This window comes from Tamandua tetradactyla, chromosome 13, assembly GCF_023851605.1.
Source record: "Tamandua tetradactyla isolate mTamTet1 chromosome 13, mTamTet1.pri, whole genome shotgun sequence".
Lineage (NCBI taxonomy): Eukaryota > Metazoa > Chordata > Mammalia > Pilosa > Myrmecophagidae > Tamandua > Tamandua tetradactyla.
The window spans coordinates 76,505,205-76,523,756 of NC_135339.1; the positions used below are offsets into that span (position 1 = coordinate 76,505,205).

The window sequence follows — 18,552 nt, forward strand, 5'->3', positions numbered from 1 at the left end:
TTAATGCTTTAAAACTCTTTATAAAACACAAAGGAACACTAAAGGTCCACGTCCCCACCCCTAGTCCTTATGTCCTAAACTTTGTTGTATAAGAATCAACAACTTTGATCTGTTGCCAGAACCAGATACATTTTGCATCCTAAACAAGCTGCCAAAACAAAGCAGAAAGCTCAGCTCCAACTCCCCATCTGAGGATTTTCTAAATTTTGCAAAACACTTTTCTCCGCCTTTTCAAGTGTGTTTATTTGGACAAAATATACGGATATAAGCACGGATACTGACAGCCAGGTGCAGAGAACCAAGACAATCTAACAAAATTATTATTAAACAGTCAGGAAAGACAAAAGCAGTCTTAAGTATAAGCAAGCATTTCTGCTGCTTCTATTGTTTATGAGCAAAAAACGATGGCAAGATGAACTGGCCATGTTGAGGACATGGATACATCTTTGCCCCAAACCTTACAGGCTTGGTACACAACAAAAACTGCAGGGTTTGAGTCCTCTTTTTTTTGGAGACCCCTGTCCCCGCAGGGCAAAGTTTAAAGCACAGATTAAACTCATTGTCACCAGGGACTCCACTTAGAAAAATAGAGCAGGGGTCAGTTTATGAACTAAATGAGGAGACTGAGGTTATCGCCTACTTCTTTCTCTCTCATGACAGCATCTTTACATCCTGAGTATTCCAAGAAAGTTCCTATTTCAAGTTATCTGCCCCATCTTCACACCCCTACATCCTGGGATCTGGTTCAGAAAATGTGGGCTCTTTAGAGCAGTGTCATTCTGATTTTTGAGGGCAGCCATCCCTCGCCCTTGGGTACTTCATGCTAGAACACTCACAAGTAAATAGGGCATATTTTTTCCTTTGAGATCTACAAAATCTTTCTCTTTTTTTTTTGGCATGGGCAGGCTCTGGGAGTCGAACCTGGGTCTCTGGCATGGCAGGCGAGTATTCTACCACTGAGCCACTGTTGCATCACTCAAAACCCTTCTTTTGATTAAATTATATTCTTGAAAAAAAAAGAGGTCAGGAATGCCTTGTGTTTAGGTCAGATACTATGGCGGGCAAACTCTTTATCTTCTTTAATCCATGAGGCAGCTTTCGAGCGTAGGGTTTTCAAATAGTAGACTAGTTTCTGGGCCGCATGAAGAAAAATGTATAACACTTCCCTCCTCTCAAATTCTACACCACACAGAGCCAGTGTTCCTGCATCCTTAAAAGACCCTCTCTGGTAGCCTCTCAAACACAAAAAGCCTGCTTAGATGAAGATCTGATTTGGGCTTTTGGGAAAAAAAAAAAGAGTCCATAGAACAGACTATGTGGTTGCAGCACCAAGGCCCTGGGTGGTCTTTCCCTATGAATCACGGACTTTCATTCATTTATTCAACTAATACCTGTAACCATTTTGCTACATCCTGGAGGTGAAATGCTGAGCAAAAATACTAAATTTTTCTCTGCCCTCATGTTGCTTAGGTCTAGTGATGAGAGGGCGAATTTTAATAATGAGGAAATGTTTTCTAAGACAGCAGAATGGTGTACAATACACTGGCACCTCCAGGTAGAGGTACATTTGTTTCTCAAAAGGAGAAACCACAACACCCTGATAACACCATAGGCTAGTCCAACCTTATCTCCAAGATTGGCCTCCAACAAGTGAAGGCATGTTAATGTTTAGCCAATGAGATCTCCACCTCCTATGCCAGCCTGACGTGGGGATGTCCCATCTACAGAAAGGCCTGTCTCAAACTAGCTTCGGTTGCAAAGGTCCCAGAAGTCAGAACACTTAGTGTCAACACCAAGAAAGAGTGGCATATTTTACTTTTTCATAAGGGAACATTTATAGGAATTCGAATAGATACTTATGGTATTTAAAACCCTAGGTGGAACATGGGTCTATCAAAAAAGTAAAGTAGAACTAAAGCAAGATTGGCCATTTCAGACATTTTGCACTAGTGTTTGCTACAAGTTGATCTGTTTTGTAATTTGTAAACATTTGAGAGCAAACATATATGCTCAAGGTATAAGAAAAACTTAAAATTAAAAAATTCTAGCCATTGAATTATTATTCAATGTTTTTGAATAATATTCAATATTTCAATATTCAATGAATTATTATTGTTATCTGCAAATGGGAAAAAAAATGACATGGTTACTTTCTTTCACTGGCATAGCATTTAGGCTCTACTCCTAAAAAAAAAAAAAAAAGAATAACGAGACCCACTGGTAAAGAAGGAGGAAAGGGGGAAAAAATGAAAGCACCCCTCTGCCCCTCTGCAGGGTCATAAGGATAGAATAAATAGGCATGCTCAGAATTATCTATATTTACAGAACTGATAAATTCTGAGTAATTATTTGCTTTATAAAATGGTTTAATTATATGATTTTTAAAAAATAGTACATTCCTGGGATGCATTAAAGACAGTATTCAATTTAAATGAGTTTGATTTCTGTACAATCATAGTAGCATATAAAAGGCCCAAAAGGGGCCGCCAGGGAGAAGGGCAGGTACGGAAGAGCGTATACGCAGAATAGTCCTTGAATCTGGTCTCAGTTCCTTCAGCCCCTTCCCCTCTCAGGATGTGACTTCAAACAACAGCTACAAAAATAAAATAAAACCACTGAAAAGTTCAGACCAAAACACGTTCGTGCGACTCAGCCACATCTCTTTTGAGTTCCCTTATGTCCCCTATCTGCAACTGAAGGCTTCAAAAGCGGTTTCTCTATGGCAGTTGTTCTCAACTGGGGGCCATTTGGTAATACCTGGAGACATTTCTGTTGTCGTACTGGGGGAAGGGCATGCTGCTGGCACCGGGAGGGTAGAGGTGGGGAATGCTGCTGCTAAACGTCCTATAAGAGTCCCCGCTACAAAGAATTATCTGGCCCCAAATGTCAGAAGTGCTGAGTGAGAAACCCTGGTCCACAGAAGGCACAATCACGACGGCCACCTCAACAGTCAGGGTCCAGGACTAAGGTGGTCTGGCTTTTTTTGCCCTTCTAAATGAGCAATTATTTAGATGCAGGGGAACCTGCAGACCTCTGTTGCTGTAATTATAGCGTTCCCTGAACCAGATGAGCCGTTGAGGCAAGGGTGAAGCTCACTGACACGGGAGAATGCCTAAGCAACCCACTTAAAAACATTTGGTCAAGACAGAAGTGCTCTAATGATAGGCTCGTTAAAGCCTCACACTTAATCTTCAAAAGCTTTCTCAAAAGTAATCTGCATCAATGAACCGCGGCAAATTCACCTATTCTGTTCACCTATTCTGTAAGCACCTCGCGACTCAACAAGTCTTTTGATCCAGAATGGCAACAATTATTTTTTAATTAGTTATTTTTCACTTACTTGTCCAAACCTGTTTGGATAATCTAAATAACTTCACAACCTCTTAACATTCTTCATGAGACTGTCTCAGAAAAAACAGGCTCGATTTTCTTTTAAATCTTGACTCCCAATTAAGCGATAAAGCTGCTACAGCGACAGCACTCCTGCTGGGTTTTGGCCCAAACCCCTCCTCTTTCCCACCCCTAAGGGAAAAAAAAAATCATAAATCTATTTCTTTCACAGTTCAGATGTATGACTAAGATTTTAGGAAAATTTTCTTTATAAAAGGCAAGAATTTTTAGATTTCCTTCATTTCATGCCCAAGGTGGTAAGAAGCCACCATCAAGCTCTATCAACCTGTAGCTGCAACAAGATATGAATAACATTCAAACATTTCACTTCCTCATTTTCACTGGTAAAGAAGAAAAAAAGCCCATACATTTATAGTAACAAATTTACTCAATTTCCCATGCCACTTCCATCACCTAATCCCCCTAACACGATTCTGAAAGTCCTTTTGTCTCAAATATAAATCCCACAGAGCTCCACAAACCAAAGACAAAACAAAACACATTTTAAAAGTCTGGAAATCACACAACTGTCAATCTTGGGTATAGCAGCCTGAAAAAAACACAAACTATTTAAAAGCTCATTAAACTACCACTTTGAATAAATGAGCTTGCTTTCCCTTCTTCTTACTCTGGTAGATGAATGCAGAGTAGTAATTAATTTCAAAACCTCAGAAAAGCAGAATCTCTCAGTAAAAGGCACTCTGGGCCAATGTGAGCGGCCCCGTCCCCAGCCAACCACATCTGGAGGATTCGTGGGGTCTCAAACGTTGCCAAGGAAGCCAGGGGTCACACGCTTGCAAAGCCAAGGGCACCTCGTACAATGCCCGCTGTACCTTACGCCAGGGCTCCTTCTCGTAGGATTCCAGTCCTTGGCTGTGCTGACCAGGGAACTCCCCTGGCTTCAAACTCAGACACCAACGCCGCGAAGGTTTTGTAAATGCAGGACTTTAAGCTCAGCAGAAGAGGCGCCTTCCCAGCCTCGTTATATAACCCGGTTGTCTCTGAAGCTAGGCTAATGAAACGTGCATCTTCAGACACACACAGGAAAAAAAGAACCGTGTGGGGCGGGCGCTCTCCCGCCTCCCTCTCCCCGTCTTTGCTTACTAAGTTAAACACACCAGCAACCACTACGGGCCAGTCCATGTTTCCAAATCAGGAGGGGGATAGTTTTTTTTTTAAATGCAGGTGAGGAACGTACCACTTCTTCACATTCACTCACAATTCCTGCATAATAAATCTAACAGTAATTGTCCCTGAGACAGAGGTTTGCATTGAAATCAGATTCTCACGCTTTGAAATTTCTTTCTTGGATTTGAGATGATGGCAAAAGTGCAACTGAATACAGCTATCGAACAGCTGGCAGTGTTCTCTCCCAGATCACTGATTTTGAGGTGCATAATATGGAGTCAGTCCTTTATGTAAAAATGTAATTAAACTGAGTTCAATTTTATTTTCATTACCATCTGTAACTTCAGAATCTGCATATTTCTCTGTAGTACTCTGAGGTTAATATGGTGAAAAAAGAAAAATAAAGACTTTGCTTATCAGGTTTCCTTGATTCATATTTTTAGTGTGCGTTTTGTAGTTGCGCTCTTCAACTGCAGCAAAAAGTTACCGAATTCCTACTACATTCCAGGCACTTTACACACAACACAGTCATTCTCAACTAACCCATACCTGCAGAAATCCCAGATGAACCAGTGACAGAAGGTGTAACCACAGGCTTTTCATGATGTGAACCAAGAGAACGCGTCCGAAACGCTCTGTGACAATACAGCACAGCACTTTTTCATGTGCCCCTTTCTTAGAACTACGGCAAGTTTCTGTAAAAACTCTTGTCATTTTTAACCAGACTAAGAGTGTTTAAGGATACTTTTCATGGACATTATTTGCCCATAAGTTTCAGCTAATAAAAAGACCTTTGTGTATGTGTACGGAATGTCTTTAAGATGGCTTGGAAATAGTCGCAAACGCTGTTGAAGAAATGTAAGGTGTAAAATGAAGAGGCAGTGACTAAAGAGCACATGGTAATGATGATGGGGTTAATTAAATCTCCACTGCATGTTTCTTTTGAGGAGTCCACAGCCTCCATGGAGCGCGTGAGCAGCATCCTTTAGAGTCTGGTTTCTTCAGGTGTGACTCAGCACCTCTGCACTGGGACCACCCACACCAGGGTGGCACGCTAACACGCAGGCGCCCTGGCCTGGAACCCCCAAATCAGAACCTCTGGGGTGAGGCCTGGGGGTCTGCACTATTACAAGATACCCAGCTGAATCTTATACACTATGGTTTTAGAAGCCCAGCACTGGATTGTAAGAGCTTGGAGGTCAGGAACTATCTTTTACTTCTGTAATCCCAGCACCTAGCAGAGTGCCTGGGCGTTAGTGAACTATTTCTTAGAGGAGTGAAGAAGTCCCTCTTTACTGAGGAAAAAGGGATCTGTTTGGGGTGATGGAAATCTTCTAGAATTAGATTATAGAGATGGTTGCACAACTCTGTAAACTTACTAGAAATGACTGAATTGTATACTTGAAATGGGTGAGTTTTTAAGGTACGTCAATTATACCTCAATAAAGCTGTTTTAAAAAATCAAAGGGATAGTTCTTCAAAATCTGTTCTTGAAGACACTCAGTTCTAAGTCATCTAGTTCAAGGCATTGATCCAGAAGCCCCTCTTTTACAGCAGACAGACACTGAAGACATCTTCCTCATCATCCTAAATATTGGTGAAGTACCTGTCTGGGCAAGTATGCTGGCTTTATAAAGAACAATTAAACAGAGCAGCGCTAGTCCTCCAGGAGTTAATAGTTAAAAAGATTATTGTCAGGTGGATGCAATAAGAGACATAGTAACAGGCAGGTAAAACTGCACATGTGTATTTATTTCACGTGTGAGTGAAAGGCACAGTGTTTAGCCGGGCAGGGAAGGATTTATGCTCAAAGAGCATGTGAAATCTTTAATGCTTTTGGCTAAAAATTCAAAATGGGAAAAATAATCATATACCCACCCATCTTTATTTTGCTAGATGCTCGGCAAAAAATATGGAAGGTCAAGGTGAAACAAAGGGAGATTGAATTTACAGGCATAAACTGAAGTCAAGTGATTTAAGAAAATATCAAACCAAAGCCCCAACACAACTGTTAACTTATACATCTGAAATAATCATGTACATTTAAACCTGAGAGTAAAAAGACAGGTGTGAGTTACTCCCTCATTCAGATAGGAAGTTGTGAACTCATTCAAAATATCGGGCTTTACGAAATCTATTTCTTCATTTATAAATGGAGGAAACAGAAAAAATATTTCTTTGGGGCACGTATGCAGGTACTAACCCAGATGATCCATTTATTGTCTGATTTAAGCCTAATCACATCAAGTTAAATATTATCCACATTTTGCAGCTGAGAATGCTGAAGCTCAGGGTCTAAGCACCTTGTCGCTGGTGGATCAAATCCGGATGCATCAGGGTGTATCAGTTCTTTCTAATAACCGCCCTTCCATGCCTCCCACCTTACTCATTAAGGCCACATCTAGTTTCCAAATTCCAGATTCTAGTAAGCTTCTGAGATGCCTGAAGCTTTGAGTTTTGTAGCAGGGCCATTAAAATAGGTAGTTGTAGATACTTTTCATTTGCAAGTCCACTGTAAAAGTTGCCTTTTGGGGAGGAATCATTGTATCAGTTCATTTCCACCAGGCTGGATAAGCACCAGCACCAACCTTCATTCAGCCGGAAAAGCTGGCAAACTGTAAGCAGGTCCATCTGCTGGAACTGGCATAGCATTCCCCACAAGGTGGGAAGCCGTGAGGTCCAGGAAGCAAGTCCATTCAGGTGTAAAACAAAGGAGAGGGAAGCCTGTTCCTAGTGTGGCAGGCAGCAGGGCCTGTTACTGTGTGCATCCCTGGGGACCAGATGCACCTATGTCCCCTGGAGCATTCATCACCTCCTGAACCTGTGGTAAGATTCTCCTCTGTACTGTGAGAAAGCTACACCAGGAATAGAAGCTATCATGGTGAGAGAGATCTTTGGATGGCGTCTTTTTTCAATGAATGCCCTTAAGTTAAATGTTCACTGAAAGACACCGAGTGGACTAATGCACAAAGACAAAATAGAGTCAAGGCAGCTTGAGGTGACACCTTGTCTGAGTTCTTATGGACCCAAAAGCTAGAGAAGATTGTTGATGTCCAAACGTGAGTTATGATATGTCCTAGAAGCACAGCCCAGATTCCAGGAGAAAGGCTGGTTCTGGGTGCAGAATCATCAGCGAAATGGGCAGATCCAAATAGATGGCCACATTTTCTGATAGGGACAATATTTCAGATGGAGAATGGGTCCAGGTGAGTCTACAAAAGCCAGTTTTCCTTACAATTAAACTAAAATACTGCCAATCTGTAATGAAAACAAAATTTTTTGTATTTTTAAATGTATACACTACTTACAAAAAGGATTAAAGTAAAAAATTATATACTATTATAAGCATGCATTTAAATCAGCAAAATCAAAAATGTAAAACAGTAAAATCAAATCACCCATGTTTAAAATCAAATAAATAAGGTTGGAAAAAAGTGATCCAAGAGTCCAGTAACAACAGCAGATGGAATAAATTGCCCAATGTCACCTGCCTGTACCTATCCATCCCTCAAGACCCAAAGTCAACTTCTCTCCTGATAAGTGACAAGAATCTCTTTAAAAAACTTAGGGCATTTACTTGTGTGTGCCCCTAACTTGGCCCCCGTATTGCTGTGGGTCCTGCGTTATCTTTGTGTACTAAGATACACTGTCCAAGATTAAATTCTTTTTCTATTTCACAAAGAGAAAGACATGAAAATTAGCTTAGAATCAATCACTTTGAAGAAGGAGCAGAATAATTTCCTTTCTGTTTATAGCAGTAAAAGATGTTAAAAGAGCCAGGGGAGACTGAGGGTGGGGTGGGGAACAGCAGGAAGGGAAAGAGTTGGTGTTCTGGGTTCACAAGGAAGCAGACCTGAGGCCTTCTGAGGCCCAGGCTGTGTGGTCTTGGAAAGTAGAAAGAACAACTTTCAGGGTCATCGTCTGTTTGCCCAGAACAGTGGCTAGACCAGGAGATCCATCCGTTTATTCTGCTGAGTGGAGAACCTGCCTCAGCAGGCTCTCTGCTGTTGAATCCCAGCCATTTCTATAGCTAAGTACCAGCACTGAGTATCACCCTCAGACTCTGAAGATGCTGAAATAGCCCTGGGCACTCATGAGTGCTGGGGATCACCTGGACATCTAACAGGGGTAGAGTTTTAGACTGGGACACCCTATCACTTTGGTAAATGCATGTCTCATCTCTCTAAAAACAAGTCCTAAATCTTAAATTTTCTCTCATAGTCCCTAGAGTTGGGCCATGCTGGGGACTGAATCATGTCCTCCACAAAAGGCATGTTCAGATCCCAACTCCTGGTCCTGTGAGTGGGAACCCATTTATAAATAGGACCTTCAAGATGTAATTAGACAAGGTGGCTAAACTGAATGAGGATGAGCCTTCATCCAGTATGGCAGAAGATCCTATAAGTAAAGGAAATTGGACACAGAGAAAGAAACCATGGGAGTAGCCAGAAACTGGAAGTCATTGGAACCCAGAGAAGAAAGAAGATGTTGCCACGTGCATTGCCATGTGACAGAAAAGCCAGGAGCCTCCAAAACTGCTGGCCAGAAGATACCAACCCTGGGAAGGCACAAGCCTTCCAGCCTCTGTAACTGTGAGCCAATAAATTCCTGTTGTTAAGCCAACCTGTATTACAGTATTTGATTTATCAGCCAGTAAACTAAATCAGGTTGACAGATGTGCTCTCATATTCTTTGATCTCTCCAAAGACTTGCACTCTACCTGTCAGTTCTATAGTTCTCCCTTCACATATATGACCAGAAGTAAGCTAAACTCTTTGAACAGAAATAACACAAAAAAACCAAAACATCTTTTTAACTCAAGACAAATACAAATTCTTCTCTAACTGTCATTTCCAGATAAGGAAGCCCTTTCATTTGTGCTAACAGGAAATGGGGTGATTTTTCCATAAATAGTAAATCTTTACTGCCTGTGAACATAGTCTTCAGTCACTCAGGCAACACATTTCTTCCTGTCATTAATGTAGAAGAAAGCGGGTAACTTGGGTGAGTACCTCAGAGAGATGTTCCACAAAGTATTTATCATGTTAACGTACTAATGCCCTACTGGGCCAATTCCCAATCTGCTAATGATAGAGTGGACAAAATATTACCCCCAAGTTATTCCTCACAAATAAGAAGTTACAACCAATACATCATAACTCATATGTTGAATTTAAACTGGAGTTTGCTTTCTACCAATGGGAAGATTTTACATTCATCAAGTCACATTCTATGATCAAGGGTACTGATCTGTGTGAAGGTAGATAGTGGCTGCCAAACTATCAGAGACTGTAAGAAGAAAGAAAGAGGAGATAGGAAGGAACTTAGCATCTAATCATGTGGGGCTTTGGCATGGCTTTTTGTTTTTTAATATCCTGCAGCTCAGGATATTTATTTTTATTTCTTTTTTAAATTTTTTTGCATGGGCAGGCACCAGGAATCGAACCTGGGTCTCCGGCATGGCAGGCAAGAATTCTGCCACTGAACCACTGTTGCACCACCCTAGTATTCTTATTTTATAGATGTGAAGATAGAATAACTATGGTTAATTCACTTGCTCAGAGTCATGTAGGTGGTAAAATCATAGTATAGGATTCAAACCCAGATTTTCCCAACTGTTTCACCTAGTATATCTGCATATACACACACATATACATGCATACATGCATAAACCCTTATTTTTAAAGTGTATACCTCAGTGCTTAGTCTAATCACAAAGTTATGCAACTATTACTACTATATAATTCCAGAACATATTTATCCCCCCCAAAACTCCATATTCATTAGCAGTCACTCTCCATTTCCCTGGAAGCCATTAATCTATTATTGCTCTCTATGGATTTACCTATTCTGCACATTTCATAGAACTAGAATTATACAATATATGGTCTTTTGTGATTGGCTTCTTTCACTTAGCTAGTTGTAGCATGTATCACTACTTCATTCCTTTATATAGCTGACTAATATTCCATCGCATGAATATACATTTAATTTAACTTAGATTTTAAAGTGTAACCATTTCTCCAGTTGATTGTCATGTGACAGTTTGCAATTAGGAAAGGTGAGCAGTGTCTCTATGTTGGTCCTGCTCAACAGGAATTTCCTGACTATCCACTGAGCTATGAAGAGTCCTAGACGAGAGCGCTCTGTGCTGAAAGGTGCTCACTAACCTGAGACAACATGACCCATCCCTAATATTCTCCAACTGCCATGCCAGATGCTCTTGTGGAGCCTACAGCTGATTAAAGGAGACAAGACACTATAAGGTATGACCCCATGAAATATGATAGACTATGAGTGGGGTCACTGGTGACATTTTACACTGAAAAGTAAACCAACCAAGCAGCAAATATTTACTGTTCTGAAAATAGGCATTACAGGGCCACTAATGAGATAGACTTTCTCCAATGCACCAGGAGTTTAAATTTTGGACCTTTAGCAAGCTATTTGGGGAGGACAATTATCTGTTTTCTGCAATGATGATCTCCAGGTAGGTCATGAATCAATCCTTCTTTCTGTGTATGTGTGTGTTGTCCCCATTTTCTGGGAACCGAGAGACTTGGGATCTAATCTTGGCTCTGTTACCAATTGGACCCAGAATCTCAGGTGCTCAGAAGTACGTCTGTAAATTGAGGTCAGCAGTAACTGCCTTGATTGCTTTAGAGGTCTACTGTGAGGATTAAATATTTGAGAGATCACTTGCAAACATTAAAAATATACAAAGGCAGGATATTATGGTGGGTCACTGTGTACTGGGACATGGATGAGCTCAACAATTACTACTGAGATACCTGATTCTTTTCTTTCCTGATCCTCAAAATTATTTGGGGCCACAATTAAGTGGAAGAAAGCATAAATTCCTGCAAACACACTGAGAATGAGAAGAACGCAATTAGTTTCTGTACAAACATGGGTTATTATTCTTGCTTTGTGTGCATATGACGTCCCAAGATAAGAAAGGGGGAAGCTGTCATTTCATCTCAGCTTGTCCCGTGCAAATTACACCTTCAACAGTGACAAAAAGATTATATGTCACGCAAGTCCCATGAGATAACCTATGTTTTCTCTTACTAGATAATAGCTTAGCCCAGAACAATACCTACCCACTGCCTAAGACTATCACAACATGACATGCTTCAAATATCTACACCAAAAGGAAGTGGACAAGGGCCTCCAGCTTATAAAGTGAATCAGTTTCACAGGGCTTGTCCTAAACATAACATTTGTCCCTGGGTATTGTGGAAAGACAGCTAAAATGCAAGACAAAAACGAAGCCACGAGTTTTAATCCCTCAGAGAATCGAGGAAAAGGGTTTGGCTGAATCACGCTGTGATTCCATTTCCTACACTCCAGGAGTTCTACTGGAGGTGTCTAAAGCAAGTCTAAATCCCACCCTTTAATGCATCGCCTTAAGTCAGCAGGTAAAGACAGGACAGGGTGGCTTTGTGTATGAACTGGATAGGCATTCATGGTGGCCGAGGGACCGACTAGGGCCAGGGTCTCCTGAGAGCGTGTGACCTGTGGGCTGCTGCGGACGCCGCGCGTTCCTCCCCCGGGGCTACAGTGGTGCCGGTGAGCACCACCCTGTGCAAAGGCACCGCCAGCCCTCCTGGGCAGACAGGAGGATTGACTTTCTGGGTTCAGAGACCTGAGGAAGGGGGAAAGGGGAAGCCCATGAGGTCAGAGAGAAAAGCAGAGCCCCGCCTTCCTCCGTTGCAGTAAAATGCAGAATGCAGCTCCCTTTGCGCGGGAGGGAAGAGCACAGGAGGGGAAGCTCCATGCTCCATGGCAGTCAGGCAGGTGCCTGCTCGGAGGGAGAGGGGAGGGTGTCCCTGGGGTGCAAAGGGATGACAGCATTTATCATAAATGAATCAGTGGAGTGCTTAGTAGACACAGGGAGCCCCTGGGGACACGGGCATTGTGCAAGAGAAGACAAAAGACAAAGAGAACGTGCAGCTCCACCCCTAGTCTGCCCATTATGGTGTAGACTGGGGGGTGGGGGTGGGGGAGGCAAGGCCTGACACCCATTTTCCTTTACCCTCCAGATTCCAGATTTCCGTTTTTCAGTTTGAAATTTGATTTTTGCCTGTGCTGCCTTCATCTGGGAACTATTTTGTTGGTGTTGATAATAAATAATAAACCCTTGCCTTCTGTTTTCTTTTTTCATGAGGTTGTACAGCAAGTAACAAGCGGTACCCAGAAAGGAAGTCTGCCGGAGTAAGGGGTCTCCTAGCACCATCCAAAGATGGAAGGACATTCCTACCAAAGGGATGCCTCCCGCTCCCTGTGACTTAAGCCTGCAGCTCCTTGCAGCTTCCTGTTACATTTGGCTGCTAAAGCACAGCCCAGGAAGGCTGTTGCAGGCAAGAGTTAAGAGATGGGCTGGAGAGAGGAGGCTCTCAGAAAACTCAAGTATCTCACACTAATTTGCTTCTGGACTCCTTAATTTGTAGGCAGATTGCAAACATTTTTAGAAATCTCCTAATTTATAGGTTAATTAGCCTAAGTTTTTAAAGATGTACTATTTATGGCAAGATCTCTCTCTCTCTCTCTCTCTCTCTCTCTAAAAAGAAGAGTGAGAATCCTGCTATAGAAAACAAAATGAAAGCAAGTCAGCATAAACAAAGCCACAATTTGACAGTGTAATATATGCTGAGTGCTACATGCCAGTGTCCAGAAAAATATCTCTAGACAAAGAACAACCGGCTCTGACCGTTGAATCTATGACATAAGAGTCACAGAACTTGATCCTAAGGAACCACAAGACTAGGGGTCAAGCAGTCTAATTCCTGGCAAATACTATATTTATATTTATATTAATACTTAAAGAAAGAAAAGCCGAGGCTCAAAAAAGTTCAGAGGCCTGCCCTAGCTCACACAGCTGGTGAGTTCCGAGGTCAAGAGCAGATCCCCAAATCTCTATCACCCAGAGCCCCTTTCAATTAAACCTCATAGTTCTCAGACCCTCCCTTGCTTCATCTAAGCTGATGTGAAGTGTAGTGTTTATGACTGTTAAGGAAAAACAGAGAAGGAGAGAATTTTAAAGCAAGATAACATGCCCCAAATTACTCAGGGATTCATGTCAACTGAGCAAGGAGCCTCTCGATCATTGCCCAGTGCCCTTTCTCCCACTCAAAGCTCCCTCAGGTGCCCAGTGGTGACTCAGGGGGAACTTTCCCCAGACAGGAAGCTACCAGTGCTGACTGAGCATTAAACCCACACCGGGCCAGAGTGGGCCCTGCCTGGGTCAGGATGGCATTTGTGATTTGCCCAGGTTTACAATTTCTTCTCCTGATCATTTTGGAGGTTGTACTGCTTTCCCCTACTGAATCACTGAGCAGGCAGCGCTGTAGTAACTATGATGACAAAATCAATCAGAAAACAAACAAACAAACAAAACAAGGATCCCAACATTTATAACCAACCCTCCATCACAATGTTTTATCAACAGTGGGCTCAAAAAATGCAAGGCAAAGGGAGAAGGATGGCATGTGGGGAGGCCGTTCCTGGTTTACACTGGTAACCAAGCCAAACTGACTCGCAAGCTGTCATGTGTCAGCATGGTAACCAGGCAGGAGACATTTTTCTAGCTCACACTCCTATCTGGGGAGGACAACACACCCATTGGGTGGATCTTGAACTTAAGACTGAACATGGCGTAAACTCCTCCCACAACAGCCCACCTCTGAAACCACTACATGCAAAGCCCCAAGCCTTGAACCTTACAAAACTGCCTTCCGTGAAGCCTGAAGCCCATTTGGTAAGAGGCCTTTACAGCCACAGTGAACACTGGAATCCTTGCGTCCCAAGGGAAAAAAAAGTGGGTGATGTTTCTTCAAGAAGGTATGTTCTTGGACCTAGTTTTATTTCTGAGATTCCTTCCTACAGCTGTTGAACTAAATCTGAAAGTAATCAAAACGTATACTCGCCCCAACCCTTTTGCCTGTCCGATTCTGACTGCACTTTCACATGCAGAGGAGACAGCTGCTTCACTGCGTGCCTTCTGCGAATGTGGTGGTTTCAAATCAGGGGACTGTGGACAGGACCTCCCCACCTCTCTTTCTACAGCTGGACACCTAGGGAAGAGTTCCGGTGTCTTTATTATTGTCTTAAGTGGAACTTCCCAATTGCTCCTCACTCAACAGGGTTATTTCAGTCTTACCCAGCAGAGTCAAGTTTGGGAATCCCAAGGGAAATGCTGTTGGAGCCACACTCAGGGTTCCTACTACAGGAGCTCTCTTGGGATGTGGGGAGGACAGTAAGCACATTCCAGAGAGAGACAGGAGGACAACAGCCAGCTCAGACTTAGGCTCCCCTTTGGATGGATCATGCCCACCTTCTCCAATAGTTTTCCTGAGGTTCTGCTTCTCCCTGGATCAAAACCCTAGCTTTGAAGTAGATGTGGGCTGACAAGGAAAGCTTTCTTGGAAGAGCCATGAAAATGCTTCCTCCCAACCTAATATATGTGTGAAGGTGGGGGGTCCACTTTTCATGTTTGACTCAACCAGTCACCACTGATTTGGGCGCAGATTTCTGCAATTGTCTCCCATTGGTCTGCTTGTCTTGACCCTCACCTCCCCATCCTCCACTCCCCACACAGCAATCCAGTCCATTCATGTGACACTCCATGGCTTCCCACCACTCTTTGAATAAAGCCCAAACTCCTGGCTGACTTTTGAGGTTCTGGCCCCAACCCACTCCTCCGGCATAGTCTCTCACACCCTATTCTTGGCTGACTGGCTTTTCCTTTTGTTTCTTGCATGTGCTGTGCTTGTGTTCACCTCTGAGCCTCTGCAGGTGCTGCTTCCTCTTTCTAGAATACTCTTCCCCGGCTAAGAGGCAATTGACATTTGACAACGACTTTCAGTATCTCCCAACTGTAATTTGCTGCATTTTCCTAGCACAGAGCCAATGCTGGCTCCTCTGCATCTCATGAAAAGAGAGGCATTGCAGAGCTTGCTCTGGGGTCAGTAACTCCAAGTGGACCTTTGGTGCAATGTTCTATGGAAAAGTGCTGCCCAGAAACATCTTGGTGGGCCTCTAGGATTTACGTCTTATTTCTGAAACATGCCCTGCTGGGAAGTTTGGGCAGAGTTCCAGGGACACCAGTGCCCTGGTGTCTGAAGAAGTGATGTGCCAAGCTGCAGGGTCAGCCTGCCATCGTCCTGGCTGCTGGGTACCCAGCCTGCCTCTGCTTGTACCTGTCCTCCACCCTGAAATGTGGGATGTGGTTGTGCCAATGTTTACTTTTCCAGCAGGAATTGGGTAACACCCGCACAGGCCTGTGAGAAGCTGGGCGGTGACTCCTGCTGAACTCTGGCCCCAAAATCTCACACGAGGGGCCCCCAACTCCAGCGAAACCCTGCTCAGCCCAGAGCAAGAGCCCGTGGGCCACAGCTGAGGAAGCAGGATGAAAGGGCTCTGGTTCACGGCAGCCACACCTGAACTAGACAGGCTGCCCCTTAGCCTGAGCCGTGGGGTGTGCTGGGTCACACGGGATGTGGTTTTCCATCGGTGGGGAAGTCAGTGCCTTCACCTTCCACCACCCTTCCTTTCCTTAGCTTCAGTTCTGGGCCTCGGCTCCTTAAGCCTGAATGTACACACTCCAGTACACACGCGCACACACACACATGCACATGCACACACACACACACACACACACACACACACACATCACCCTCTTTTCATGTCCTCCTTTCTAACTTCTGAAAATAACAATGGTCTAATAGAACCTTGTTTTCTACATAATTCCCAATAAGCCCTTTCTCTTCCTTTTTGAGCACTTGGTAGAAACTGCCTGTAGGGACAGTATAGCACACTAATTCTCCAAAACGTTAGTCATCAGCAACCACTTTTCTTCTTCCATAGCTGAGATGAAAGATGAAAAAGAGGTGCTCGCATGCTTCCGAGGGCCTCTGAGGAAAATGATGGTGGCTTTGGGGAGCCACTGCTACTTACCTCCAGGACTTTCCCTGTGATAAACTGGTGACACACTTCACATTTCACCCCAAAGAGCCCTTGGTAATCCTTCTCACAATACGGAGCACCATCCCTGCAAGACAAAAGCACCTTTAGCTCCTGAAAGGAGGTGGCCAGGGGGTGGAAAAGACATAGAAACCACCTTTCCCTGCTCCACAGAAGAGGAGTAGAGTGTATTTCCCACCAGCCCAGCATCAACGTGTCCCATGACGTGGCTAGACATGACCAAACCCACAAGACGGAAGGATCCAGAGAGAATGCTACAGATCCGGGTCATACAGAAGAGCTGAACTGCTGCTTGATTTCTCTTGCTGATTTGATCTAATGAGGAGAAGACCAGCAGCTTCTCTTTTGCCACAGCACAGACTGGCTCCAGGCAGGCCTGGCCTCGGTGTTTCCCTACCTCCTGAGGAGGCCCACATACCTCCTCCCCCAGTTCAGCACCTTGAGTGCACACCCCAGACTGGAGCTTCCCAATGGCTTGAATTGTCCATCTCCCCAGCTCTTAGGAGGTCTGAGGGCCCAGGGCCTTTCCTCCCACCTCCAGCATGCTCCTCTCTGCACCTCAGTGTACAGTAAGAATATCATACTTTCTATGTCTGTGTTTGCATGGAAAAATTAAAAAGCAACCTGCTAGACAGCCGAGCTGCCTGCTACTGCATGGGCATCTCTCTTCTGACTCTGGCTGTGCATCAGAATCACTTGTGGAGCTTTTTGTCTCTTTCTAATAATTTTGGCTACACCCTGGACCTGTGGGATTAGACTTCCTAGGGGATGGGACTCAAGCTACATTTCTGTTTCACTGTATTTTTTTTTGACATGGGCAAGCTCCGGGAATCAAACCCGGGTCTCTGGCATGGCAGGTGAGAACTCTGCCACTGAGTCACTGTTGCCCGCCCTGTTTTACTGTATTTTTAAATTAACTTCATTTAATTTTATTTTATGTATAGGTGACAAATTCATCTGGCTGTGAGACTTCTTTTAAAAGATATAAGAAGGTATATAGTGGTTAATTCTCTTTGCCACTTGATACCGTTTGTTTCTTTCTTCCTCCTCTACCCAAAAGATGATCCCTGGACCCAGACCTGGCTTCTCTAGGCTACATTTATTTTAAAACTTCATTGACCCGCCAGATATTCTCCACAAAGATATCTGCCTGGACCATGACCCTTTTCCTGGCAGGCTGAACCCACTGATCATAAGAGGTCAGGGTTTACAGGGGCCCAGTGTGAGTGCTGGGGGTCTATAAACATGTAGGAGATCTGGGTGGAGGAAAAAGGCTTACCAGCTCCAAAATAAGGGGAAAAAAAGCAAAATTGAAATTACTGTTTAACTGGCTATAAAATATAGGATAACATTATGTCATCTTTGCTAATTGTTAAATTAGGTCTCCATGAACATTTCATTAAATTTATAGTAGCCAAATTATTAAAAAAAAAAACAAAAGAATAAAATTCTTTTCAAAGGTTTCATAGCAGAAGTTCACATTGACTGTGGGCCGTGAGTGTATCTTTGCAGGTAGGATGCCCTGAGGTGGGGCTTCTGGGACCAGGGCCCCCACAGTCCCGTCCTGGCCACGGTGTCTTACTTGCTGATATATTCCCCGGTGAGGACCTTCCCGCAGGACTTGCATTTGAAGCACCCCAAGTGCCACTGCTTATCCAATGCCAGCAGTGCCTGCCCATTCTTGATATCTCTTCCGCAGCCAGCACAATCTGGAAAAGAATAGCAGCCAGCAGTTACTACACATTTGCTTTGCTAAACCCAAGCACGAAGGCCAACTCTGAACCCCTGTGTGTACCCATTACACACTCAATAAATACTTACTCAAGCACCATTTCATTCCCAGTTTCTCTCCCTGCACAAAATCTTTCCCAGCAAAGTCTCATGGGCCCCCTCTGAACATAGCATGGAAGCTTCATGGATCTCAGTGGATCAAAGGGGATGGATGACTTCACCCATTTATGTCCTTGGGGATTATTTAAATACCTTCTAAGCTCCAGCTGGCCAAGGGAATATTTAATTATAATGCCTTGGCTGTGATATTAAGGTCTC

General features: G+C 43.5%; 1 protein-coding gene across 13 annotated transcripts in view; it reads right to left on the bottom strand.

Annotated features, from left to right (window-relative positions):
• The window catches only part of ABLIM1 (actin binding LIM protein 1), a 306,762-nt gene that overhangs the window by 72,232 nt on the left and 215,978 nt on the right, over window positions 1-18,552 (bottom strand). For all 13 annotated transcript variants that reach the window (XM_077126121.1, XM_077126119.1, XM_077126120.1 and 10 more), the window contains exons 5-6: window positions 18,086-18,212; window positions 16,477-16,570 (exon numbers count right to left, since the gene is read on the bottom strand). In XM_077126121.1, coding sequence (XP_076982236.1) covers window positions 16,477-16,570; window positions 18,086-18,212 — 221 coding nt within the window. The remainder of the gene's footprint in view (window positions 1-16,476; window positions 16,571-18,085; window positions 18,213-18,552) is intronic.